At 38.9% G+C, this 27,417-nt stretch overlaps 2 protein-coding genes across 5 annotated transcripts; both read right to left on the bottom strand.

Annotated features, from left to right (window-relative positions):
- Nucleotides 1-2,294: 2,294 nt before the first annotated feature.
- Nucleotides 2,295-9,823, bottom strand: LOC106715895 (L-lactate dehydrogenase). Of its 2 annotated transcripts, none has more exons than XM_014509261.2 (7): nt 9,749-9,823; nt 6,486-6,613; nt 4,292-4,409; nt 3,918-4,042; nt 3,372-3,594; nt 2,696-2,937; nt 2,295-2,603 (listed from the first exon to the last, which is right to left on the bottom strand). In XM_014509261.2, exons 2-7 carry the CDS (start codon nt 6,606-6,608, stop codon nt 2,439-2,441), a joined length of 996 nt encoding a protein of 331 aa, XP_014364747.2. In that variant the 5' UTR covers nt 6,609-6,613; nt 9,749-9,823; the 3' UTR covers nt 2,295-2,438. The 2 variants fall into 2 exon arrangements, with proteins under 2 accessions (XP_014364747.2, XP_014364746.2); XM_014509260.2 differs by lacking the exon at nt 9,749-9,823 and adding an exon at nt 8,521-8,748.
- Nucleotides 9,824-13,875: 4,052 nt separating this feature from the next.
- LOC106715891 (H(+)/Cl(-) exchange transporter 5) lies at nt 13,876-26,960 on the bottom strand. Of its 3 annotated transcripts, XM_014509250.2 has the most exons (18): nt 26,686-26,960; nt 24,953-25,029; nt 20,941-21,124; nt 20,639-20,671; nt 19,058-19,087; nt 18,318-18,457; nt 17,976-18,179; nt 17,708-17,858; nt 17,431-17,589; nt 17,196-17,335; nt 16,805-16,987; nt 16,520-16,734; nt 15,748-15,956; nt 15,527-15,667; nt 15,242-15,452; nt 14,809-14,972; nt 14,310-14,544; nt 13,876-14,097 (listed from the first exon to the last, which is right to left on the bottom strand). In XM_014509250.2, the coding sequence occupies exons 2-18, from the start codon at nt 25,019-25,021 to the stop codon at nt 14,007-14,009; spliced, it is 2,559 nt and encodes an 852-aa protein (XP_014364736.2). In that variant the 5' UTR covers nt 25,022-25,029; nt 26,686-26,960; the 3' UTR covers nt 13,876-14,006. The 3 variants fall into 3 exon arrangements, with proteins under 3 accessions (XP_014364736.2, XP_014364738.2, XP_014364739.2); XM_014509252.2 differs by lacking the exon at nt 20,639-20,671; XM_014509253.2 differs by lacking the exons at nt 20,639-20,671; nt 20,941-21,124; nt 24,953-25,029; nt 26,686-26,960 and adding an exon at nt 20,008-20,101.
- Between the last annotated feature and the right edge of the window lie 457 nt (nt 26,961-27,417).

The following is a 27,417-nucleotide window of genomic DNA, read 5'->3' as shown; positions in this document are numbered from 1 at the left end:
TGCCTTCGAATCGCTCAAATTTTAAGAGCTTCATTAGTCAAGAACGAAGTTTGGAGTCGGCCAGGGGAGGGGAAGGCGTGGCATGAGAAAGAGGAAAGGGACGACAGTTTGAGTGATCTCCTGTGCGGCCGAGTTCAGAAAAGTGTCTGTGATTTATGCTAATGTAATATTTCATGCTTATTCCTATTTTAATGTATTACTTTAAATAACATTATACTGTATATAATTTTACGTTACACAAACTAGATGTAGATGTAATTGTCTGTGACGTACATTCTTGTTTGTGAACAAAATGCAATGATTATCATCAGATAAGTATGACAACGATGCTGTCTTGTAGATGCCGTGTCTAAGAAGCAAGTGGGAGCGCAATTGCTCCACGCTCGCCATCTCACTGTGACGTCATCTGTGACGTCATTGATGTAGCTACAATGAAATGCTTCCTGAAATGTAATCCTTTGTACTTCTCTGGTCATAATGTGCCAATTGGGACTAAATAATATCTTAGGCGATAGATGACATATTGCGTACTCGACTCGACGTTATAGTGCAGGTGGAGTGTACGAATACATAAACTGTACGAGAACATATTGTAAATGGAGTATCGAGGTATTCAACATTGTAGAGATGGTAACTAGACTGATGGACAATATTCTGCTCCTGATATTTAAAAGATTAATTGTTCCACGGAATTATTAAATATAACATCCTATTTACGTGTAAGAAATTCGCACCTCGCTGTGTTAAAGTCGTGTGTTAAGTTTGCCTTGCTCAGCGAGAAAAATTAATTAACAATTATTTATATTGCTCTGGATAATTCATTCTAATGCTAAATTTATTCAAATAACCTTCTAGTTACCATTTGTATGAGTGTTTTATAGAGCGCAAGTTATTTGTCATAAATGTAACATTAACAATGTGACTTGTAGTGAACTAAACGTGATCCGCTGAGACACGCTGAGACACGCCGTCTCGTCGTACTCATTGTGGACAGCGAACAGAACAAGTATTGAATGTGTAGGTACGTTTGTGTGCTGAGTTGATCGCTCGCTATTCCAATTTATATGTTAGGGCAATACTGTATTTGTAAACATTGTAATAAAATATTGTAAGCTTTAAAAATGATCAATAATTAAAATGAATCAGACTTGAATAATGTAATAGAAATAAGTTTTATATCTTTAGTGTTAGACGGCACGAGATGAGCGCGACTGCTGCTGCTGCTGCGGCTGCTGCAGCTGAAGCGCTTCTACTGAACACTTCCACAACATACGTTATTATTACTTTTTAAATCATTATTAAATTTGTAACAATTTTTTATCAAAATAATGGATTATTACGACATGACGCAGCAAAATATCAAAATATAATTTGTAGTGATTTATATAATATGTAATATTAAATACAATATACAATTTTGTGAAATATAATGAGTTTTATTTACATAAATAGAAAAGTTTCTAGTGACATCGCTCATTTCACATCGAACGACGAAACATAGACAAATATAGTGAAGAAAATTTATAGGAACACAAAACACTTCAATAGTTTAGATAATTTATTTTATTATTAAAAATATACAGTTATTTAAAACATACAAATCACTGAGATATAAAAAATATTATAAAGAATTTGTTGAAAGAAAGCCTTAAACATTAATATTTATCGAAAATAATTCTAAAGATCAACTAAATCACAAAATTAAAACAACGCACAAACATTTTATATGTGCCGTAACCGAGAGCCATCTGCACTCAGTTACATGTAATACTGATATAAAATTCGACTCGACTCTAAAAAACAAATAGCAAAATAGTAATTATAAATTTTTTACCCAGCGAATGTGAGCAGTAAAAATAATTCGATAGTTAAATCTGTTTAAAAATATATAAAATCTGAAACAAAACTATCAATATCTATGTCGTTATGAAGCGAGCAATTCTTTTTTTTTTTAAAGAAAAAGTTGAATTTATTTTACATCAGTCTCATATTGCACTAAAACTTAGTTAAAATGTTTAAAAAAATATAATCTGATCTATTGGCAAGTATATTTTTAATGTGAGATAATTGGAAAAGTTACCATATGATAAAATAACATTAATATTGTGCAGTTTGACAAAATTATGTGATTAGGATTAATTATTAAAAATTTAAATATTATATTTAAAATAAATAATTCTAGTCTCAGGGAAAATTAAGGTATCGTCCGAATTTTGGGTTTAATGGTGAGAGATTATGATATTTAAGTTTGGAAATCCCTGATCAATATTTCATACTAAATGTTGTACATATTAATTTAGAATGATACTCTATTAATCTATTACCTTCGTAAGTAGATCTGGGAAATGATTGAATTGTTGTAAACTATAAAATGAATTTGTAAAGCGAGACGTAAAAGAGGTAGCGAATGCTTGACCGCGAAGAGTTACTCGTATCAGTTAGAAGTGTATGCCGGCCTGCACGTCGTGCATTAGTTTAGCGGAGGCGTGAAGACGCGCGCGCTCCTCCGCGGTGAGAGGTTGGCGCACCACGTCCGCCACTCCGCCGCGCCCCAACACACACGGCAACGACAGGAACACCTCCTGCTGCACCTCGTGCTGGCCCTGCAGACGACCACCACATCATCATACTGATACACCGCCATTGCCATATAACAGAGGACATCTGTTGACCGTTGGCATCGCATCGGACCGACCTTGATGTACGTGGAGACGGGGTGCACGCTGTTGGCGTTGGAGAGGACGGCGCCGACGAGCTGGGACACGGAGAGGCCGATGGCCCAGGAGGTGTATCCCTTCAGCTTGATGATCTCGTAGGCGCTCTCGACGACGAGCTGGTGCATGCGCCGCCACTGTTCCGGGTCCTGCTCGCCGCCGATCTGCGGGTTCAGGTCGCTCAGCCGCACGCCCGCGATGTTCACGCCCGACCACACCGCCACTGACAACAGACAACATTCACCATTCACCTTACTGTTGTCAAGAACATCACACATAAAGGCGTCTCCGCTCATTCTGTAAGCCGCTCTGAGGACAACACCAACATTATTGAAAGACTGACTTCTTTCATAAAATAAAAATGTAAATTGAATAAAATAAAACTAAATATGATAATTATGTACTGAATTCCCAAATACATTCCCATCATTATATATTTTGATTCCAAAAGAGTGTCATTAACCTCAAATCGTGAGCTTATCGTGGCAGATAATATACAGACTCATCAGACGTTGCTGGTAGATTGCCAAAAACTAATTTTATTTTTCCTTAAGTAATTGAAATTATAAGATTTTTATACAGTTAAAATACTTGTATTTTTTATTTAATTTCCTAATAAACTTTGAAAGGATGGTAGGGGTGAAGTGAATGTCTCACCGCTGCTGTCGCCGTGCTCGCCGATGATGTAGCCATGGCAGGAGGTGGGCGCGATGCCCAGTTTCTCCGAGAGCAGGTATCGGAAGCGCGCCGAGTCCAGGTTGGTGCCGGAGCCGAGGACGCGGTGGCGCGGCAATCCGCTCAGTCGCCACGTCACCCACGTCAGAATGTCCACCGGGTTACTCGCTATTATCAACACCGCCTCGGGGCTGTACTTCACCAGCTACAAATAGATATATACCTATGATTCTATGACGTACGACGACGGACAAAAAGCTTTATTCATTCAAAAACACATTCGACAATAATGTTTACTGCATCCTGTGGTTCAACCGAAATATGACGTCACCATATTCCGCGTAATTGAAACTCCATACAACTAATAAATTTTATTACTGATAAATCTGACCAACCATTGAAATATTGTTGTCAGGATAATAGTGTAAGTGTAACATAAGGGTAGGGGGTGCTAGTGAGGGTTGTATATATGGTGCAACGTGTACCGTTGTCGCTCACTGGTCCCTACATTTACAACAATCGACCAACCTGAGGGATGATGATCTTAAGCACGTCGGTGTTGCGCTGCACGAGGTCGAGCCGGGACTCGCCCTCGCGCTGCCGCACGCCCGCCGTCACCACGCAAACTTTTGACCCCGCAGTTATAGAGTAATCTGACAATCAATATTACTTATACAGAACATACAAACAAATACAACGCTAACTATAAGTGTATATTTAACGAGAGGCTAAGAAGAGAATTGTTTCACCAGAATCACACATAAAAGAATAAAGCCATTACGACTACACTAATGTTGGGATTGTCTTATGCGATACAAAGCGCTTAACAAAGCAGCTTGCAAGTGAACAGTTAAGATGTATGCACGAGAACAGAAGATAGTGTGCAATGAGCGCAGTGGTACCGGTGCTGGCGTTTATCCTGGCGTTTTTCATGAAGGCGCAGCCGTGCTGCAGATCCAGCATCTCGCCGCGCAGCTTGTCCTGCATCACATCCACCAGCGCGATGTTGTTGGTCACGCCCTGGCACGTGCACACATAACATGTCGTTCATTACTACACCGTTACTAATACAAGCATTAGTTAGCACCTTCCCACCCACATACAGTCCACAGCTAAGCTACAACATTATACCTGTTTCCAACCGATTACATCTAGTGTTCAAATAAATATATATCTATATAATCTAAGTAACTCATTAAAGAGTTCGCAAGACGACTCTCATAAATAGAAATGAAATACACAACAGACTAACTAAAGAATGGCAACTTTGTAAACATTGCCTTGTAGAGTACAGATATCTACTACAAATGAATAACACGCGTAGTAAATCTCAAGTACCTCAACAATGTGTGTTGTAACATATACCTTACAATGTTTGATAACATTGTATGCAAGCGTGAGCAAATGTAACAATGTATTCATGTGAGAGACCACAACCACATGCATGTGTTTTGTGTGAACAGGAAAATTTGTAGAAGGCGAGCGTCGCGGACGCTTTGAATCACTGGTCGACACGACACCATATGATGATGACGTCATGTCGATGTACAGCGCTCCGGCATTATGCATTATGGAATCAAGCTAATTGTTGTTTGATTTGACGACATACGACACGTCCTCGCCTTTATTTGATATTGTGTAGCGCTGCTAACTGAGAATTACAAAGCAATGTGTTTAATGTATAACTGAATAGAGTAAAAACCGGCATGAATTGTGATCAGAAATATTGATAAGATCTCAAAGAGCAAAAAGCTAAAAGTCTGGTAGAATAAAACGTATGTTTAATCGGTAAAGTTGAAAATGTAACCAAGTAACATTAGAAAAGTGTTTTTAAGCCAACTCCTTTTAGTAATTCATCGGATCGGATCAAAATCTTTGTGGATGTAGACGACTTCAAGAGTCATCGTTTAGGCCCAAAGTATGTTCCGTAATTTTCGATTGAACTAAACTTTTTTCAATTTTTGTAAGTCTAGGAAAACAATCGCTTGTAATTTTCATAGAGATGACAAGGAAAATAAATTTGTAAACAAAGTATAAAAAGATCCACAAAACTATTTATCATAATTTCATTTAAAAATTGAACCACATGATGATAAGCGTTCCCTCTGGATTAAAAACAAAGAATTTTTACGACTAGCCCCCTAGAGTCCTCTATATCTAGCCTCGACCCATCTAGACATCCAAGAAAACATTACATAAAAAAAAAATGGACCCTCGTTTCATTTTGAGAGCAACATTTATGTTTTCTTTCGTGCACTTTTTTTGGCAGAGACTCAATCGGAATTTTTATAATCGTCAACGTAATTCGTGTTTTGTTTTTATTCACTCCTCGCTTCATAAATTGCCGGGCTTTTTAAATTCTTGACACGTGCGTTAATTTTACTCGATATAAAGTTCAGGAATACATTACATTATCAGGTTAATGTTTTAAATTTGAATTAATTTCCAAAAGTTATGATACGGTAAAGGAAAATATTAATGCAAAATGATGTCATTTAATAGTGTTAGTTGAAGTGAGCTCTCACTCGCATTACGATACGATAAGACACCAGATGACGTTTGCATTAAATGTATGTACTCCACACATGTCGATGAGCAGCGTATCGCACTCCCAGTCGTCACACTGCTGGTCACTCAAAATGACGTCATAACTCATTACTTTCTTAATTCAAATATTTTAACAACATGTTAATTTTTATTTTTGGTATCATTTCAATTGAACAACAAGAGCTTGCTACAAATTATGCAACATTTAATATGAACTATTTGCTTAAACTACATATTTTACATTAATACTTCAATAAATCAATAAATATAATATGTTTCATTCTTAAAAGAAACATTTAACTGCTTACGTTTGAACCTTATTAATTATTATTTCTTCACTTATGAATTACATTACACTGGATTCTGTGGACTGTTTCATATAACTGTGAATTACCGCTGCCACAATACTTAAATAAAAAAAACATTATGAAGACTCTTTTTTCAAATAGACCGAGACTGAAACAAGAGTTCCTGCAGTGGAAACCCACGGTTAATGAATTCTATTTGTGATGCAGTGATGCAAACGACAAGACAAGAGATGTGCGTTACCTGTGTGAGCATGGAGAAGACGGCTGCCATGCCGACCTGGCCGGTGCCCACCACGGTCACCTTGTTGCCCGTGTCGTCCGTCTTCGGATGCAGCGGGTGCAGCAGCCGCTCCACAGTCGCCATCTTGCCTGCACACGACCAACATTTACGATCGATTATATTTCACTTAAATACATTCATTTAAGACACACTAATTGCTTTTATAGTGAATAATTCAAGTTCCAGTAATGAATAGTGTAAATAATTGTGATTAGTGGAGGGACCAGTTCTTCTGTTGCACAACACGCTGTCGGCTCGAGTCCATCATGTGCACATACCGGTACCAGAGCATTCATTAGCCAGATAAAACAACACGTTTTATGTCAAACATTTTCCTTTTATTTATTACTGTAAAATAAGTTGACGTCACAGGCACATATTTATTTAAGTTGTAAATAATATTTTATAAGACAGGATTTGTACTTTTAGCTAATTATTTTTATAGTAGAGGGATTACATTAAGCAAAATTAAATATTTAATTAGGAAGACAAATTTATTGTTACATTTTGGTGTAAATATATAAATAAATAAATGTAAATTAAGAGCACGTGGAATGTCTGTAAAATGTAAAATGAATATCCATATGCGTGGCTCGTCAGATGAAGCTTGATTAATTTTAATAATACATACATACATACATACTAACATTTACATTTATACATTTTTAAAGGCACACGAATTAAGTTAAGGTAAACACAGCCTATATTTTACTAATTTGTTTAAACTATTTAAAAATGAAAGTGTAAAAAATTACTGAAACAGGGCACAATCCTGCAAGGTCACTCAATGTCACGGACTACACGTCCGTCCTATCATTGCCATGAAATGACCGGGACAACGCAAGAGGGCGTAAGTGTTACAAAATATCAACATAATTTCGCCCCTAATTCATATAATTACGAGACACTTATATTTCTGACATTTACATTTGAAAATCATGACGTTTGTAAGAAGCACATCGATGACTTCAACGTATCTTTGGGGCGGAACTGCCTCTTAAGTCTTTTTCCAATTATTATTATCATAATGGTTTATTTTGCCGTATTCTATTATATTTAAAAAAATGTTGGCTAGACTAAAAATTTCGGCAAATAGGCGTATGAGAGTAACATGGATTTAATTTAATGCTTTTTGCAAATTTTCATGATGACTGTAAAAATAGCATACAAAATATAAAGTAAAATAAATTTTGATTTTCCATCATTTGAGCCATCAACAATTCATGTCAAAACTAAAGCTTGTGTCGACATCTGAAAGCTATCACAAAGCGGTAGTGACCACACTCTAAGCGATTTTTTTCAACAGGAGCAAATATCTATCTATATATATAAAAGAAAGTTGTGTTAGTTACGCCATTTATAACTCAAGAACGGCTGAATCGATTTGACTGAAAATTGGTGGGCAGGTAGCTTAGAACCAGGAATAGGACCTAGGATAATTTTTACCCCGTTTTCTATTTTTTATTCCGCGCGGACGGAGTCGCGGGTAAAAGCTAGTAGAATATAAAATAAGAATATTGTAGGTAACCTGAACATAATTATCTGCTAGTACTAGAAATGAACTTACTAACACAAGAACAAGAGATAATCTGGAAGCAAGAAGAAAGTAACAGATCTTTTATGATTCGATTGGAGATTACGTTAGCAATTAAAATCTTTGAAATCTAATTCTCTTACTTTACGACACGAGCCCGGTTTAATTAAAGTGACTATAAAACAATATCAAACATTAATTAAGTCGCTGAGAAAATTAAAAAAATATAGTAAGACATTTAGTAAGGTAAAAGCCTAAACATGTACATATTAAATATATAAATCGTTTAGCAACATTTTCAAATATAAAAAATATGCGGTATAACATGAGGAAGATTTAAAAAAATGTTAAAAGAAAAATTTAACTTTCACAATTAAGAAACCAAAAATCAAGGAATTTTATTTCAATATAATAATAAAAGTAAGCATTTCATAATTTGAAACACAATGCATTGTAACTAACCGTTTGTAAGCCAATTGTTTTCAGCGTTTTCGGACATCTTCTACGCGGAAAAAACAACACAAAAATATCACTTCGCAGAATTAGGGATGCGTTAAACAATGCAACGAATTATTGTAAGCGTATTGTTTGGTTTGGTTAAAGCGTCGCGTCGCCGGAGAGCGGACCGTAACGTCGTGTCGTGTCCGCAAGCAAGCACTGAATGAAAGAACCGAACCGGTCCTCTTAAATATAAGAGGCGCTTACACCGACACCGTACACCAACTATACTTCAGTCGATAGAGGAAAGGAATAACTACATTTTCATCTTTCCGAACATGTTATAGCTTTATTTTTAAGATTAGATTTTTTGATTAGTTCAAATTAAAATATGTAGTCGTCGTCAATGATATTGTACAAAACGTCGACGGGTACGAGTCACCCAAACTCAGCGTCCCGTCGCGGCGAGGACTTCTGGTTGAGCATTGAGGTAGTGAGTAAACTCTAAAGCTCTGAAGGACATTCAGGACGTATATTGTATAAAATTAATAGTGTAATAGCATCTGTTTTTACTTAATTTTTATCGATGATACTAGTTAGAAATATTAGTTTGGTAATCATATCGATAATACACAAGGTTTGGTCAAGAGAATGAGCTTGGCTGCGACTTCAGCTACTTCGCTCCCGGTCCTCGGGAGCCGTCGCTGGAGGTACAAAGCATAACCAGCTATAATTATTAATGTTGCATGACATTACACAACCTCAGGAAGTGGATATGGATTTTCATCTGTGTCAATTTCATCAAAAAAATGGAAGTTCGATAAAAAGTAAACGGTAAAAAGCTCGAGTTGTTTTAGTTTAGGGTTGTAACTACAATTAAAGATGTGAAAGCTTGCCCCTCTCAGTTATGTTTATTATATTTTTGTTTTTATGAAAAACGTTGTTAAGTAATATGTGAATCAAGACAACTTGAGTGACAAAATTTCCCTTAAAGCTAAAGCTTCCTAAAGTCCAGTAGTCAGACACACATGCATTTACAAATGAGATCATTTTAAATCAGCAGTGTATTGGCTAATATTATTTAGGCGTTCAAGTGTCTTTTTGCGTTCGCGTGCCGTTTTCAATACAAACACTAATAAACACATTTGGAAGGATGAAAGTTCCAAAGCTATATAATTGAAGCGTTGACTTTCATTTATATACTGAGATTGTTATAAGGACAAGTGACGTGTAGATTTACACAGGTACTTACAGAAGCAGTGGGCAGTGAACAGGGAACAGTGATACCGTGCCAGCCGTCACGTACGACGAGCAGACCAGAGGAGCAAGGAGCGCACAGCGTATAGCGATGTCGGGGCGCGGCGCGGTGCGGCGAGTGCGATGCCGACGCCGCCGCCGGCGTGGCCACTCGCACGCTCAAGGTGACCTTCAACTGCCTCACAAGCCGTTTTGGAAGCGACGCCATCGCGCATGTACGAATTCAAATCTACAATTACTGAAATATACGCCTTAGTGTTTTCAAATTACGATTTATTTTTGTACGATCATCGCCCGTATGATAAAGGACTATTTTATTTACATTGCATTGACATTCATTTTGATACTTTGATCTGATAAGGTGAATTTTCGAAAAGTTCACTTTGTAGGAATGTTCAAAGCGATGATAGATAATCCACAATCAGAGCGAAAAATTTCGATTTCAAGGTTGTATCGAGAATGGAGATGTTCGCGTTTCGCGTACTCTTTAGAAATAAAACGCTAATAGTATTATTTATGGCTGTTGTATAAAAACAGTAAGGTGTGTGTAACACACCCTATACCCTATAGTACTGCCCTAAACTAACAAGGACTCATTAAACTGGTTTCAGATAGATACTGCAGATTGCACAAAGCACAGTACAAATTTTCAATAGCTATCTATATTTGAAAGAATGAAATCGCTAACGTATTAAAAGATATGAGCTATTCTGGTGAAAACATTGAAATGACATAGGAACATCGGAGCAGTGTTGAATACTTACCATGTAAAAGATCGTTTAATTCTAGGTAAGTAAAAGACATTTGGTATGTTTTAACGGAGGTAGTTCATAGATTGTGGAAGTGGGTGGATATTATATTTTGAAGCAAAAGCATTAAAAAGTGACGAAATCCTAAATGTGGTGACAAGCTTGGACGTCGTTTTCATTCGTCATCCGCTACAGTTCAGACTGCCGCAACGGCTATAGAAATCATAATGCAATCAAAAACGTAATGACGCAATACGTAATGTAACAAAGAATCTTGTTACTTCAACAAATTCAAGGCGCTTTTATTGCTTCCTGTTTATCGCTGCATTATTTCATTAAAAAATGTTTTCAGTGGCCAACCAGCCAACCACCAAAGTTATAAATCTTTTTAATACAATGTGCGAAAGTGGACATATTGTACCAACTACTTAAAATATTTGTGAGAGATATAAATGTTTTTTTTTTTCAATACATAACATACACTTAATTGATTATATCTTATTTTTTAATTCGAATCGAACAAAGTCAAAATGTTGCGCAATGAAATCAGTTGCACCACACTTTCCTCAGGCGCTTGTTAGAGCCGCGCCAGCCGCAGCCGAACACCGGCCGGCGCGCTACGTGCTCCGCGCGCCGTACGCAGCTGCGACGTGCAAAATTCATTTTAATTTTGTCGTATTACAGGTATTCGGATAATACTGAGAACGTCTGGTTTTGCACATTATCTTGGCTTCTCTTATTATCTAATCACACTACAATTGACTTTCATTTGGCATTGGGGATGAAATGACACATCTAAGAATTGTGTTCGATGTGTGCGGCCGACCCGCTCTCGAACATTATCATAATTATTAAAGAAATAATTTCCAACCTAGCTATAAGTGAGCATCGGTGGCTCAGCGGTTAAGTACTTGACTTGTAAACTGCAGTTCCTGGGTTCGATCAATGTGTACCAATGTGTTTTTCGATTTACATATATACATTTATCCGACGTTCTTACACCGCACATATCAGAAAAAGGAAATTTCAAAGTTATGTGTGAATTCCCGGGAGAAAAAAGAGGGCGATGCGGCTCGCCACCCGTCATGTTCCGTCTTCCGAAATGGCGAAAAGAGGATTGTGGAGGTTCGTTTGGCCACGCCAAATGGAGGTCCGTGATCTCTGCCTACCCCTCTGGGTTACAGGCGTGAGTTGAGTGCTATAAGTCAACCAATTGCAAGGCTTTCACGATACATAGGGTCGATCCTGTGCATGCCGCCGCGGAAGGGCGCGTTATTCCACAATCTTACTGCATAGCTCGTGCCTAAAATAATGACCTCCTGGGAGGTGTAATGATTTGCATCATCGTACCTTTACTTAATATCTAATTGCACCTAGTAGGTTTTTATATTATATTAACTTTATTGTGAAATAAGATATTAGGACCTCAGACTATCTGTAACGCTGAGGAAAAACGGTTTTCATCCACAGCAGATGCGGCGCCTTCACTTCTACTTTCTAATTATTGTGCATGTCTTGTAGCAAGATGTTCACAATGTTACTGGCGAGGGCGGAAAGGGCCGCAGACAACACAACAGCCAACGGGTACGGTCCGGCCAGTGAGTACCTCTGACAAGCCAATGTTACTAATATTATAAATGCCAATATTCAGATGGATGTTCATTTGAAGGTATCTCCAGAACGGCAGAATGAAATTTGGCATAGACGTAGATCATAATCTGGGAGAACACATAGGCTACTTGTTTTTTTTTATAATTCCGCGCGGACGGAGTCGCGGGCTAGAGCTAGTATTACTATAAACTCTAGAACTTTAATGTATTTATGTAAAAGCTTGTTATAACGGACACATTCATTACAATTTTACTTTATTCAGATAAATAATCACATCGTATGTATTTTAAAAACTTTATTGAATCGTTTAAGTTCACAGGAAATTCCTCCGGCGACGACACAGCGACGTGTCGGCGACGATATAGAGACGTGCCGGCAACGACACAGCGACGTGTCGGCGATTACAGCACATGCACACTCATAATAAATTAAAGCGATGCAATTGATTTAATTTAACTTCGTGTGCTGGCAATTTTTTATTTATATATTAAGCATGACATGGACATTGACAAAACAAGCAACATCCAGATATTTTTATACTGAAATTTTATTGAGTAGACAATAAACATATTTAAAAAACTGAATGTCCCATGTTTCATCTTCACATGCGTCATGCGTTGCGTGCATGATGACCACATTGACGCATGTCTTCTATGCATGATGCATGCAATGTTACATTTTACAGCTGCTTTGTTTTATATACACATGTCTTCATTTAAAAATCATTAAATCATGTAATAACTTTAATATCGCTAGAAAAACAATAATTCAATAAACAAATCAATATATAAAAATCAAAACAACACAAGAATATAAACTAAATTGTATTATCTTATCTACTATGTGATGTACGACTGATTGCGAAACTTCCTTCAGTTGCAAAAATGACCACATGGTCACTGCTCCGCCTTGATGCTCTCTTGCTGCTGCTGCTGTTGCGATGTTGTGTCTGTCTGTGTGTCGCTATTGCACTCACACAGACAAACCAGCTGCGATTTTATGGCTCCATAAGAAATACTCGTTAAAGCCTTCTTGCATGTAAAATGTGATTAAACGAATGAAATATTAGTAATTATGGTATTTTAGTTATAAACTGATGTCTTATAATTATCTTACATTGAAACACGTTTCCGATCGCGTCTATTGCAATGTTACAATATATAAAAACTTTTCCTCCGCTATATAACATGTGTAAAGGAATAATTACAACTTGCAGGAAACATTTCTCTTCAAATCGAAACGAGTGACTCTTACAACAAACAGTATGTGATGACTGACAAATAAATATCCTTCATTGTTTATTACATAAATTAAATATTACATTTCTATATATACACAACAATACATTGAAACATTCAATAAATATGTCCAACATTAAATTACATGGGGGACGAACACAGAAAAACAAAACAGATCATTTGTATTGAAAATAAGTGTAAAAAATTATAAAGAAAAAAAGAAGAAAATGGACATCCAGGTAATAATTAGAAATAACATACAATAGATGTCCTCGTGTCTCGGTGCTTGTGGGATATGTACACTTGTTTCACATTGATTCAATGTTTTGCATACAATTATTATTACAAATTCTATAAAACGGATAATGACAACATTTTTGATTGGTAAAGTAAATGAGGTGCTCCAGAGAGTGGACGTTGCCTGCGATCCAATAGGACTGGTAGGTATGTTGTGCAACATGACTTTTTGTTAATATATATGTGACTTGTTGGTGTGTGTGTGTTTGTATGTGACAATATACTCTCTGACTGCTCTGGTCGTTTGTTCTGGATGTTTCTGTACATACAAACATATACATAAATGGAGCTCCATGACTTATCTTCATACAATCCGCTCTACGTTGGCGCTAATTCTAAAATTATATGTCACTTAAAACTAATTGAATAGAACGGAATTGGGATCCTCGTTGTCCATTTGCTTGACATGACGCAGCACGTCCTTTTTGGTGATGACGCCGAGTAGACGTCTGGAACCAACGGTTTACATCGTCACTTCTCTCCGCGCAGTGTAAAAAACTTACTCATATTATTAATGCGAAAGTTCACAAAGATGGATGGATGGATGTATCTCCGGATCTTGATGAAATCTGGCGCAGATGTGGGACGCGGTATGTGAGTGTCCGTCGCCGCTTGTAATGGGTGTGTGGCGTGTGGTGTAACGTGACGAAAGACGACGAACCCGTTGTGCGTGACGAGCGTCTGGCGGAGGCCGAGCTTGCGGAACATGTCGACGACCGTCTCCATGGGCGTCTGGTCTGTCACCGTGATGGGTGCCATGTCGAGGATGCGGTTGAGCGGCAGAGTGGGGGGCGCGGGGAGAGCGGCCGCAGCCCCCGCCCCCGCAGCCCCCGCCCCACCCGCGAACATCACCACCGACTGGCCCGTGATGCCCTCCATGGTGCGCCGCGCGTTCGCTGCGGACGGAATACATCTTTCACATAAAAGTATTCGGCGAACGTTAAAGATACATCTCCAACATTGAACCGTCGACGCCGACCCGATGGGGCTTCATAGCTTTCGTTACGCTCCCATCGTTCTCCAACAGATCCCGTCTCAGAAATACGGCGACATCTCCGATATCTCCGAAGTCGACGTCGACTCGACGTTACCGATTTTCCCTTATTCATCGGAAAAACGGTCACATAGAAAACCGGGAGAACGAATGGCGGGATAATGACCGATGGCCAGGTTGAGGTCCCGGCGCAGCACGAAGCCGACCAGGTACTGCGACTCCTTGGACACCACCACGGGGTAGCCGTTGTGCTCCGTCTCCTTCAACAGGCTCTCCACGTCGTCGACGGTCATCGAGTCCTGCGTTATCACCGCCAGCGTCTCGTTGCGCCTGCGGACAAACGAACGAACGGAAAGACGATGACGCACACTCTCGCTCACGAAACGACATCTCGATCCGTATCTTAACGGATGAAAAATAAATTTAACTGTTGCGTCCTTTTAAACATTTAGTCTAATTTCTAATTCCATGTGTACATTTATCGGACGTGATTGCTGCGGAGGAAAACATCGCGATGCGATATGCACATATCAGCGAAGAAATCGGACGACAAGTCGTCGACTATGGTCTAGTCGCGAGCGACCCCGAGGCGGGCTCACTTGGGTTGCATGACGTCGGCGGCGAGCGAGGTGTGCTGGAACTCGTCCTTGCTGTCGAGGAAGGGGTAGCCGTTGAGCGCGATGTGGGCGTCGTAGATCCCCTGCCGGCCGAGCGCGTCGCCCACCCACTTGGAGGCCATGGCGGCGGCCATCAGCGGTACGATGTACCGCACCCCGCCCGTCAGCTCGAACATTATCACCACCAGCGACACTGCACAAGCACACGAACACGCTCACTAATGCACGTCCGGCACTCCGCCGTGCACGCTCCGATGCGGCTCGTACCGGTCATGCGCGTCACGCCGCCGAGCACGGCCGCCGCGCCCACCATGGCGTATAGGCCGGGCGTGATGCAGTCGTCACCCGTCGAACACTCCCCGGAGAACGGCCAGATCTTGGGATAGTTGTAGGCCAGCTGCTCCACGCCTGCACAGAAACGGGAACGTTCGAGAAAAGGGAGTCGCGGGGGCGAGGAGTACGCACGCATGTCTCGCAGACGGCGGTACCGATGCCGACGATGCGGCCGGCGATGGCGCCGAGCGCGAGGCTCGGGATGAACAGCCCGCAGGGCACCTTGATGCCGAACGTGAACACCGTCATGACCAGCTTCAGCACCAGCGCGAGCACGAGCAGCCAGACGGCGCGGTACACGCCGGGGCCCGCCGCCGCCTTCTCGATGGCGGAGTTCACGTCCGTGAAGTTGCGGTCGTAGTCGCTGGAAAACGTCGCATCGACAACCGTCAGGTATATATATGTATGCATTTTATTATTATTTTTTTATTATATATTATTTGTAATCGGTTCTCTCCAAAGAGGAGTGTAAAGAAAAGAGAACCTCTTTTTTTCGAGTCGATACTAATGGTTTTTTGATGATTTTCTTTCCTTGACAAAATGACAGATTTAAATTTATTAATTTTAGAAATTGTATAAATACTGTTAATAATTTTATTTCTAACTAGCTTTTACCCGCGACTCCGTCCGCGCGGAATAAAAAAAAAATAGAAAATGGGGTAAAGATTATCCTATGTCCTTTTCCTGGTCCTAAGATACCTGCCCACCAATTTTCAGTCAAATCGATTCAGCCGTTCTTGAGTTATAAATGGCGTAACTAACACGACTTTCTTTTATATATATAGATTAAGGTAAAAAAGTTTTATGTCGTGTCTTTCCGTTATCGGGTATATTTTTCGTTAATTATATAATGTAAATGTAAGTATTGTATACTAAATAAAGTTTTCACAATTGAAGATTCGCAATTGGTCGCAAACGAGCACTCACCACAGAGGATCCGAGTTAGATATTCCGCACTGATTGAACAGCAAGTAGATGAGCTGGCTGGTGTTCATGCGGGTGTAGGGGTTGGGGTAGGCGACCACCGCCGTCACCAGCGTCACCACCAGCACCTCCGTCACCGGGTACTGGCCGAGCTTCGAGTGCTTGCGGTATCGGCACCAGTAGATGTTGGCCTTGATGAACACCGTGGCGATGCATCCCTGCGAAGCGTTTCATCGTCAGCGTGTACGATTCCGAAGACGGACGTCGGAGGGTGAGAGTCTCCTTTACCCCGATGATTCCGAGTCCGACGAAGGGCACGAGCTCGAAGAATATCCACGGCTTGTTGTACTCGACGAAGAACAGCACCGAGTGCTCGTTCCCGAACGGGTTAATGGAGCGCAGAACGAACGCCGCTATCAACGCGCAGAAGAACGAACGCCACAGGGTCTTCAGAGGAAAGTAATACGACACCTGCGGGAGAGCGAAGGTGGATCAGCGCGCGGTCGTGACATGAGGAACGCACCGACGCAGGGAGTGTTGTATATGGCAATATTTCCCTAATATAGTTGTAATGTTGATTATAGTATGTACATGGCAACATAATAGTAATAAAATAAAGATGGCTTAAAATGAGTGACGAGTTTAATTTAATACAATATATAACAGGGAGAGGACCTACCTCCTCGAGGCTGAAGAGGACGCCGCCGATGGGCGCGCCGAACGCCACCGACACGCCTGCGGCCGCCGCCGCCGACAGGATCTCTCGTTTCTTGGCCTCGTTGCGACCGTACTTCGGGAACAGGTAGGACAGAATGTTGCCTGACAAAGATAAAATCATACGATTAGAAACGCCACGGCGTTGCGAATGAACGGCCGTCGTCCCTCGCTTTCCTTCTAAATGAGCTTCGGCTCACCGAGACAACTGGCGATGTGCACCATGGGGCCCTCCTTTCCCAACGACAACCCGGACGATACGGACAAGATCAATCCCACCACTTTGATGATGAGGGTCCATTTGCCCAGATAGCCGCGGATGATGAAACCGCTGAGAATCGTCTTTATTTCCGGTATACCTGCGAGAAGAAATCGCACGGACGTGAATATTTATAACGTTCCGGATCAAACGTCACGAAATATGTATCGAGAGAGACACCGAGAGAGAGATAATTTCGGCATGCACTCGGGACACACCGGAGCCGCAGGCGTAGGGCGCGAACATGCGCACGAGCGAGGCGGAGAGCGCCGCGAACACGAGCGCCCAGATGATGTAGAACAGGTAGCCGATGATGTACGCGCCGGCGCCCTCGCGCGAGTCCCCGAACACTTGGGGCCACGTCAGCCACTGCAATAGTTTTGTATTCATAACCAGAATTCATATAAACAACATTCCATATCGTTTTAATCGAAAACGAGAGGCATGACCGTGGGAATATTTTAGAGCAAAGCGGAAGTAGCTCACCTGCGAACAATTGCCCTGATCAAAGGTCATCTCATCGCTTGACCAACAGCACTGTTCTCTGTTGAACCAAAATGCCTGAGGGCAAATGCCAAACTTCAAGTCGGTCATCCAGGAGGCTCCGATGTCTATGACTCCCGCCACTGCCCCTGTGCACACCCCCACCAGCAGCACGCACACCCAGCCTGACCATGCGTCATGGGCACCCTGCAAATTGTTAACATCTTTAGAAAACATACTCTTTCCTCTATCTGCCTTTTCTATGAACTACAAAATAAATTCTTCCATTTCTAGTTACCGTGATATTGTACCATTATTACAACAAAAACCAATAAAGTGATTTACCTTTATTAAATCCCATATTGAGTCCTGTCTCTTTTTAACAATATATCTATGTCTCATCCGATCTCTGGCAATATCTCGCTGCCAATCAATGGTGTGAAAGTCATCATATTGCCCAATGCCAGGGATATCGTCAGTGTCTCCTTCAATCAAAATGTAAAAGTCAAAAAGATTTATAGAATTACATGTATTAAACAGTATACAAAGTGATCCCAGTATCACTAATTACACATGTTACAGAATTTGTTTAATAACTATGAAAATACTTTTTCTTTTCATTTCTACAATACTGGCTATTGTCTGCAAAGTTCTTTTGAACATTCCTTCATTTACTTTTAAGGTTGGGCCATTATGGTCTGGCTCTGATATCAAATTGTGATGATCATGTAATATACATGTATAAATCTTATGTTAGATGATTTGTTAATAATGAAAGGCCAATTCTGTGAGCGAGAGAAATTACAGCTAAGCCTTACATCACATGACATTGCAACAATGGATTTTCGTTCAACATTACTCAAGCATAAACGACAAGCAAACGGTAAAAACTAATCCGATACAAAGAATGATTACAAGTGACAAATAAGTATATCACGTCAGAAGAACATTTTGAGACTGATTTAAAAATTACGACTTATGAAAATCGATAGTAATGTGGCGTTGGGATAACACGTCTTTATATTTACATATTTCCACAAGTTCGGGTTGCTGCTTTGAGAAAATAATTAATATTAGTAACGTACCTTGCATTCCGGAAAATATAACTGCGTCCCCTGCAACAAGATAGAATAGTAAATACGCGAGTCTAACTTATATGTTGCCGTTGTATAAGCAGTCTTCACACACAACGGAAACTGTTAAAAGGTTATATTTTTGCGCACTACTTCTTGACTTGACTATGCGAAAATATTCATTTCTTTAAAGCAAGTAGGATGCTAAATACAAAGAACGTTTATGATAAGAACAAGATATACATGGCGATGTAAGCAAAAGACCACAAGCCGTGACGGGCGTTAACTGTCAAACTGTCAAACTGTCAATGTAAAAGAAGTTCAGTGTTGCCATGCACAAACTCATGTTATTCACTGATCGCGCAAAAGTATCCTCTTTCGGGATTTATCCTTCACGTGGACGAATTCGCGAACTTTGTTACTTTTTTAAATCGCGGAAGAAAAAAAACAGAAAATACTTTTCATGCAAACTTGTAAATGTATGGAAATTTGTATAACAAAATCTTTCGACTTACGAATAAAAAAATCACTTTCGCATATTAGCGGTTATATCCGGTCTTTTTATTTATTGATAAATTAATAAATTATAATCTTACTAACATTATAAATGCGAAAGTTAAAATGGATGGATGGATATTTGTTAGAAGTTATCTCTGGAAAGGCATTAAAAAATCCTATGTGTTCTTCCAGACTATTTTGTACAAGTGTAGTAAGTTTCATTAAGATCCGTTGAGCCGTTCCGGAGACACCTTCTAACAATACATCTATCCATCCATTCATCAATCAAAACATTCGCATATTATAATATAAGTAAGATTTCTTGGGACTGCACGAATTAAATTTCAAGGCAAAAAATAGGAGAGAAATAAGAGAAGAAAATCTGGAATATTCGTTTGCCAGAAGAATTTGTAGTTTCACAAGAAAGAGTCGCGTCAACAAGAATAAATTATATTTACTTGTACCTTCGCCGATCAGGGGCTCTGTTTCTTCGGGCTCCATTATTGCGGATTCCATTATCAAAACTATTGTCATTCTGTCATTTTAAAAGCATACTAACTCATATATTTTATCTAATCGACATACAGAAGATGATAAGGACAAAATAGATATATGGCTCTTGTCAAATTTCGTTGTGAACTTTTAGTACTAATATGTGTTATGTACATACATATATGTGTGGGCGACGCGATGCTTTGAATGTTTGTCAGCAGCCAGCTCTCAAGACAAGTTAAATTAATAAATCATAGGTGTATACTTTACTTTAAGTTACTCTAAAAGCACGTACTCTTTTTACCACAAATTTACCTAAACCGGTTTAACAAAACAATTGCCAATTACTTAGTTACGATAAGTTATGGGATCATTGATGTGATTTTATATTGAACTTATCACGAGTGGATTTACGAAGTTATTTTTCGTTAGTAAACCATTCATACAGTATAAATTAGAAAGAAAACAGCCATAACTTGCGGCCAGCCGACATAGTAAGGGGGCCGCGCTAGACACTGGACATAAGGTATGGAACATTGGGCATGGTGCATGGGGCATGAGACATAAGGCATCCACCGACACCACAGAACAGTGCGTTCTTACCGGCAGGCAAATTGAAGAACTGCGCGACGTATGCTTGAACAAGAAATAACCAGATCAATTGCACTATACCCAAAATAAAATACACATCTTTCTCTGTGTTATATAATATTGAGATATAATTAATCGAAATTATCAAGTTTATACTCGTTCATTGAATGCTTGAATGAGACAAATACCGCGCCATACGTTACGTTAACGTATTTGTACGATATTATTTAAGTTTGATCAAATTAAATAATGTTCCAAGTGAGTGTAATTGATTTGATAAGTAATGAAAACATAAATGTAGGCGATGCACTCACAGTTGTTGGCGGCGTCGGAAGGTCTCGCTGAGTGGTCGTACAGCTGGAAGGTGCCGTGGCTGGTGGGCGTGACGGCGACGGGCGCGGTCCGGGACGCGGCGGCCTGCTGCAGGCCCGCCGTTATGTCCACCAGGTCCTCCTCGCCCACAGCTAAAATGCCGCGACCGTTCGTATTCTTTCTTCCCTGTTGACGTGTACACTTATCATTACAAAGCTAGCTTTGCCATTGTCAATTAGAGTGATATTTATTCTCTTTATTATAAATCGGCAAACAAAAACAATTGGAAATATAATGTTACATAAAAATAATAATCATCATCAACCTGCCCTTATCCCTATGGAGGGTCGGCACAGTATGTACTACTCCTCCATACATCTCTATCAGCCGTCATATCTGAATTTACCCCCTTCTTACGCATATCCTCTTTCACACAATCCATCCATACTTTCTTTGGTCTTCCTCTACCTTTATAGCCATCCACATTCAATCTCATTACTTTTTTGTTTATATGAACATCATCCCTCCGCATAACATGTCCAAATCACGCTAACCTTCTGCTCCTCAATTTCTCGATAACTGGCGCTACTTAACTTAATAATAACTTTAAAAAGTTAGGAACAATTTGCTGCAATTCTGATTTTTTGAGTTAGAATCCTTTTCGCGTACATTCCTAAATTTATTCATAGGCAATAAATAATAAATCATTTATTATCCTTTAACGCAGAAGAGTTTGTAAAGAGGCACAAGAGTGTAGAGTGAGTATTGCTAGTTACACGTAAGCCACAGTGGCTGGCGTGTTGCAGTGCTTCCCGGAGCCGCGTCGCGTCGCGCCATCAAATCCAATCCTATTACTGACATAGTACAAGTACAAGTTCACTTCATTACGTGACTGAAAATATTAACGTCAAAATCGCTATACATCAAAATATTGCTTAGATAAAGTATTATTTTATTTACGTTAAGTATAAGGCTTAATCTCTCCATCATCTTTATAAAAATATGTAGATAGCGAGACGCTACAGACGCCATCAAATTCTTAGCTATTTTACTTCACTATGTATCCGGAGTACGGTTTTCGTGGAGTATAACATACATAATGTATCGAAGAATATATTCTGTGAAAACGATCAGTTCACGACGATCACAGACAGATATAAACAATGAAGAAAAAGGATACAAATAAAAGACACATTCAACTTTAGTACTGACCACTGATCAATTTAAGCATGTTGTTCTTTTGGTCAATAAACAAAGGCTAACTCAAAAATATAAAATACTACATTGCTACACATTATGTGTAATGGACAATAAATCCATTGAATTGCATAGATCACGCTGACATCTACATTTATACTTGTTGGTCAGATCGGTCAATTGGAAAAGTGCATTGAATTTGTTAAGCCTCTCAATGCACAAACAACAAGCGCTCCACTTGGCCAACAAAAGCCTAAACTGTGGTCGCTCATATGTGAGCAACAGCTAACACTACTGTTACTGAAATACCTTTTTTATCACAATTCCACAGCGCTTCGAATAACATCTTAAAGCGAAGTATTTAGCAGGAATCTGTTTAAGGTTATTTTGCTAAAAACATACATCATGCGATCATTTAAATGTTATTTCAATGATTCCAATGCGATTTGCTCTAGTCGGAACAGACAAACAATTTGAGCAATTAATATTTTCAAATTTAATTACTCAAAACCTCTGATAGAGATTTATAAAAGAAAGAAAGATTCTTGTTTTCTTTCTTTTCGTCGCTGTTATTTTAACATGATAAATATTGATTAAAAATTTCAATGTATATTGAAGTTTGTGTGCGTGGCGGGCAATTGAGAATAATATTAATCTACAGTTATAGTAGTCGGCGGATGTGACACTGGTGCGCAGGAAATAATACCGACCTGTAAGTATTCGCACTTACACACACCCGCTCCTCGTCTGACCTCAATCGATGCAATTCACATGCATTTGTATCATAGTTCAGGACGCGGTCCGCACGGGCCCGAAACGACACAATGTCAACAATCAACTCGGACAGTACAACGCTCTGCGTGTGCACAAGATGGCCCGTCGAATGTCAGGCCTGTGCTGCTCGGCGTCGGTCGGAGGCTATATCATTTGGTCTATCTCACGTATCGTTTGTTCTTCTGCATGGAATCTCACGCTGTAAATACGTGACAAACACCGATATTAGAACAACATTATCAGCTCAAGCCCACTTTGCAAAGATTATAAAAATTGAATGGTAAAAACGTATTTTTTCAACACAAACTATGTTTTGATAGTATCGTAACTATAACGTATTTAAGCCAAGCATGGCCGCTTCCGCTTCCCCGCCTCACTCCACCAATAAATATATAATAGGTCGTCGAACGCGAATTCACAGACAATTTTGCACTAGGCGAGTTCTCCGCAGAAAAGGAGGCGGCCCACATTGAAACAGTTAGATATAAGACAGGTATCGCGGGGGGATCGAAAATCAATAAATCTGGGCTTCAAATAATCTTGGGCTTGGACACTAATAATGCACCGGCCCGACGCGATGCAGCAACTCCATAAAAAACGTCGCACCCCATAGTTTCTTTAGAAATATTGACGCATTTATACTCTGTTTTCTACTAACTCACATGAGTATATGTTTGGAATGCTGTCACCCAGTATGTATCCCAAATGGATGTCGGTGTAGAGTACAAAGGAGTACAAAGATCATTGCTCTCTTTTGGTACTAAACATCGACACTGTTTCCATTTTACAAATACACATTTTTCATCAATCTCGCAATTTAACTCATATAATATTGCTGGTAAATCTTGTGATATTTTTATATATGCGTTGTGTCTCGTTTTTGCACAACATCACAACATGGCGGATTCAAAGCAAATTTCGAGAGCTCTTTTATATTCTACTAGCTGTCGCCCGCGACTCCGTCCGCGCGCACTTAAAAAAACTTAATAGCGGTATGAAAAATAGATGTTGTTCGATTCTCAGACCTACCAAATATGCACTCAAAATTTCATGAGAATCGGGAAAGCCGTTTCGGAGGAGTTTAACCACAAATACCGCGACACGAGAATTTTATATATTAGATGATAAAACTTTAATCAGATTAATATTTTAGGACATTTTATTTATTTATTTTAATAGACACACATTGCCGTCTCTTTTTCTCAAGATTTTTACTTGTACATTAATTACATTTAAATAAAAATTAAATAATAAAATTGAAAATTGATGACATTCGAACGCTAAGGGCAGAGGTAGATGGCGGCGGGCGGAAAGAGGGCTGCCGGCACTCTAGAAAGATTACAACCCCGTGTAATGCGGGAGTACTACGCTTGCATCGCTCGACTTAACATTGCTCATTCTCCTTCCACAAGCACATTGAAACGTTCGCGAGACATATTACTCTTATATTTATAGGTCCATCAAATTGCAAAAATATTGCGCAATCTGAAAATCAGTTTAATACCTTTTTCAACCAGTTATGTATTTGATTGCTATAATCAATTAGTATACTTAATGACTGATGTTATGATCTTGTCTACAAACAATTTTATAATTAATAAATGATCAGAACTCGGTCATGAGGGTTGTGACAGAATTACCAACTCTAGTCTCTAAGCTTTTTTAATACAACGAAATTTGTAAAACAAAAATACTCAATTACACCTCCTTACTTAGACCGTTATTTAGCAATTATACAATTAATAAAATTGGAGTATCTATAATATCGAATAAAAAACGTATTTCGTAAACGTTTCTACAGGACTTTCACCGGAAAGCAGCTTGTTTGTGCGTGAAGTCGCGGGCAACAACGAATTAGTGATACAATCATATTATGCTCATAGTTAAAAATTTGTTTGGGTAGAGATGTACAGAATTGATTGACGAGTTATATGTTTATGAAACAATTTATAAATTTAAAAAAACACATGTACGCTACTTTCGTATTTTAAAGCATCGCAGTAAAAAACGCATGCTTATATGTATATCATTATCATATTTTACCTTTTTGTAAAGAGACTGGTAGGTGGAGGGAATGTTGCTCGCTGAAGATTTCAGCGGGAAACGCTCCATGTTAACGCCTGTAACAAACGCAAAGTGCATGATAAGAACGCAGAAGCCATACAACTAATGGTTACGTTAGTACGCAGAAAGCTTTGTCCTGATCAAAGTGCAATTTGTTTATGTCATGTTATTATCTTTTATAAGATATTAAAAATACATAGTATAAAGATAAAAGCTGTCAACTAAAACTGATTATGAGATATATTTCGTTTATAATTTTTAAACACGCTTTTAAATAATATAAAAGATGTGGTGAAATACAAGACATGCGGTGTACCGGTGTGCGGTATGCGGGGAGAGGGACGGAGGCACGCGACCGCCAGCCTGTGAGTTCTATCCGTCACTAAGGCAATAAGGCATCGGCATTGCCACTTGCCAATTGCTATTCATTCAATACATTATGCAGCGACAACGAGCGAGCTCATCGCTCGCGGCTCGCAGCTCGGGGATTGTGGCTTATGGCGTGATTAGTATTTATTTCAACAAATTTAAAGCATTTTAAATGATTAACGCTTGGACTAACTTTTAGTCATTTCTAGCATCGTTATAGGCAAAGCAAAAAAAAGTGGTATTTTTAAACAATATAGTATATTCAATTTTTATTTCGCAGTCGCGGCGTAGAACAAGTAGCCTATAATATTCCCGCAAGCATCAGCTACCATCCCGGTCCAGCTTCAGCAAAGATAACCCGCAACAAATGCGGCCTTGCGGACAGAATGCGAAAAATTTCAAAAAATGTTTTTCGCTAACAGCAACGCAAATCATGTGTTCGAAATTTTTTTTTTTTCATATTACATGTAGACAATTCTATTATATTAATATGTGTAGATATATATCATTTCAATTTAACACAACAGAAAATAAGTATCATTAAGAAACTAAGTGCTTCTTTTATTAGTAGTATAAGTAAATGGCAACATCAACCTGGCCGGTAGCTTAGGACTAGGGTCAGTGCAACAGAAGCACTGCATAGAATTATGCAACTGAGCGCCCTCTACCAAATTCATCACTTACTAAGCTATGGTATTGTGTGTCACATTGGTTATGTAAAATGTACAGGTGTAAAGTATCATATATGTATGTACCTATACAACATTCATTATTGGTTAAGTGTATATCATTACATATTCTGCAAATACTTAAGTCTAAATTAGTTAAACTATAGAGAATAAAATATAACCAAAATCCTTGTAGCTTTTAGCTAAGTTTTGCTTTACTATGCAATATAAGTCAGTGTGCAGCATGAATATGAGTAGTTGATAAACACCAATAATTACCTCCTAAATGAAATGCGTAAATAAAAAAATAATAACATAATTTAAAGGCAAACTTTTTAGTCATAGGTCTGTGACTTCAAAATAAGGCCTATAAAGTACCAAGTGTACAAACTAAATCTTTATATTTGTACGGACTATTTAAAAGACTTTATAATATCAATCAGAAATGAAGTTGTACCAGAAACAAAATAGAACTATAAAAATTGTAGTAAACATAACCCCAAAAAAGTAACGCCCACAAGTTTTGAAAAGAAGATGCCATTTGTAAACAAATCTTGGAAAATAGGGAATAAGAAACTTTTTAACTTCAAAATCAACCAATGATGTAGCTGTATATACATAATGAATAATGGAAATGTATAAACGAAAGATAAAAATAAAAATACTAATACTCACAAATCTATTCAAGGATGCACATTTAAAAACAAATTTGGCAGGAAATAGAAATTAGCCACTTTAATACTGGCTCGCAACGTAGATAAGGCACTGAATTAATAGACGTAGACAAACATTCTTTACAGAAATAAAACAAGTTATCATCAGAAATACGCCCGCAGTTTTCCTGTTGAATAGAAAGTTAAAATTACTTCAACGGGTGAGGAGTGTGAGACACAGATTGTACAAAATCTACAGTAAAAATAAAAATAGTGAATAATGACAAACAAAATGCCACCGTCCACTGTCAACTGTCAAGTGACAACATGACATTGTCAACTCAACGTGTGTTATAGCTAGCCTGCTTGCGACCAATAGGCATCTGGTACTAATATCTATTACATAGACGGGCTATGAACTGTGGTATTTTGTGCCTATTTAATTTTCGCCATATTGGTGCTGACGGTAACGATGTAGTAGTTAGTGTTGGTGGTGAGGATATGATCTAATAACAGAGCTAGAATTCAGTTAATTAACACAAGTAGGCTTTATTCTCGGAACCAAGCAAAAGCTTTCCCATGCAGCGACATGTCGATTTCCAATATCCATATAGATTGGGATTAATAAAAAAAAACGAGGTGAACTCTTTACTTATTAAATATAATTATAATGTTAATGTTGTTAAAACTATTTACATATATCATCATGCGTGGCATTTTTCGAGATTTTTTTTTACTTCTTGCTAATATTACA

This window comes from Papilio machaon, chromosome Z (genome assembly GCF_912999745.1).
Source record: "Papilio machaon chromosome Z, ilPapMach1.1, whole genome shotgun sequence".
NCBI classification, from domain to species: Eukaryota; Metazoa; Arthropoda; class Insecta; order Lepidoptera; family Papilionidae; genus Papilio; species Papilio machaon.
This window is presented reverse-complemented; position numbering and strand designations above follow the sequence as displayed.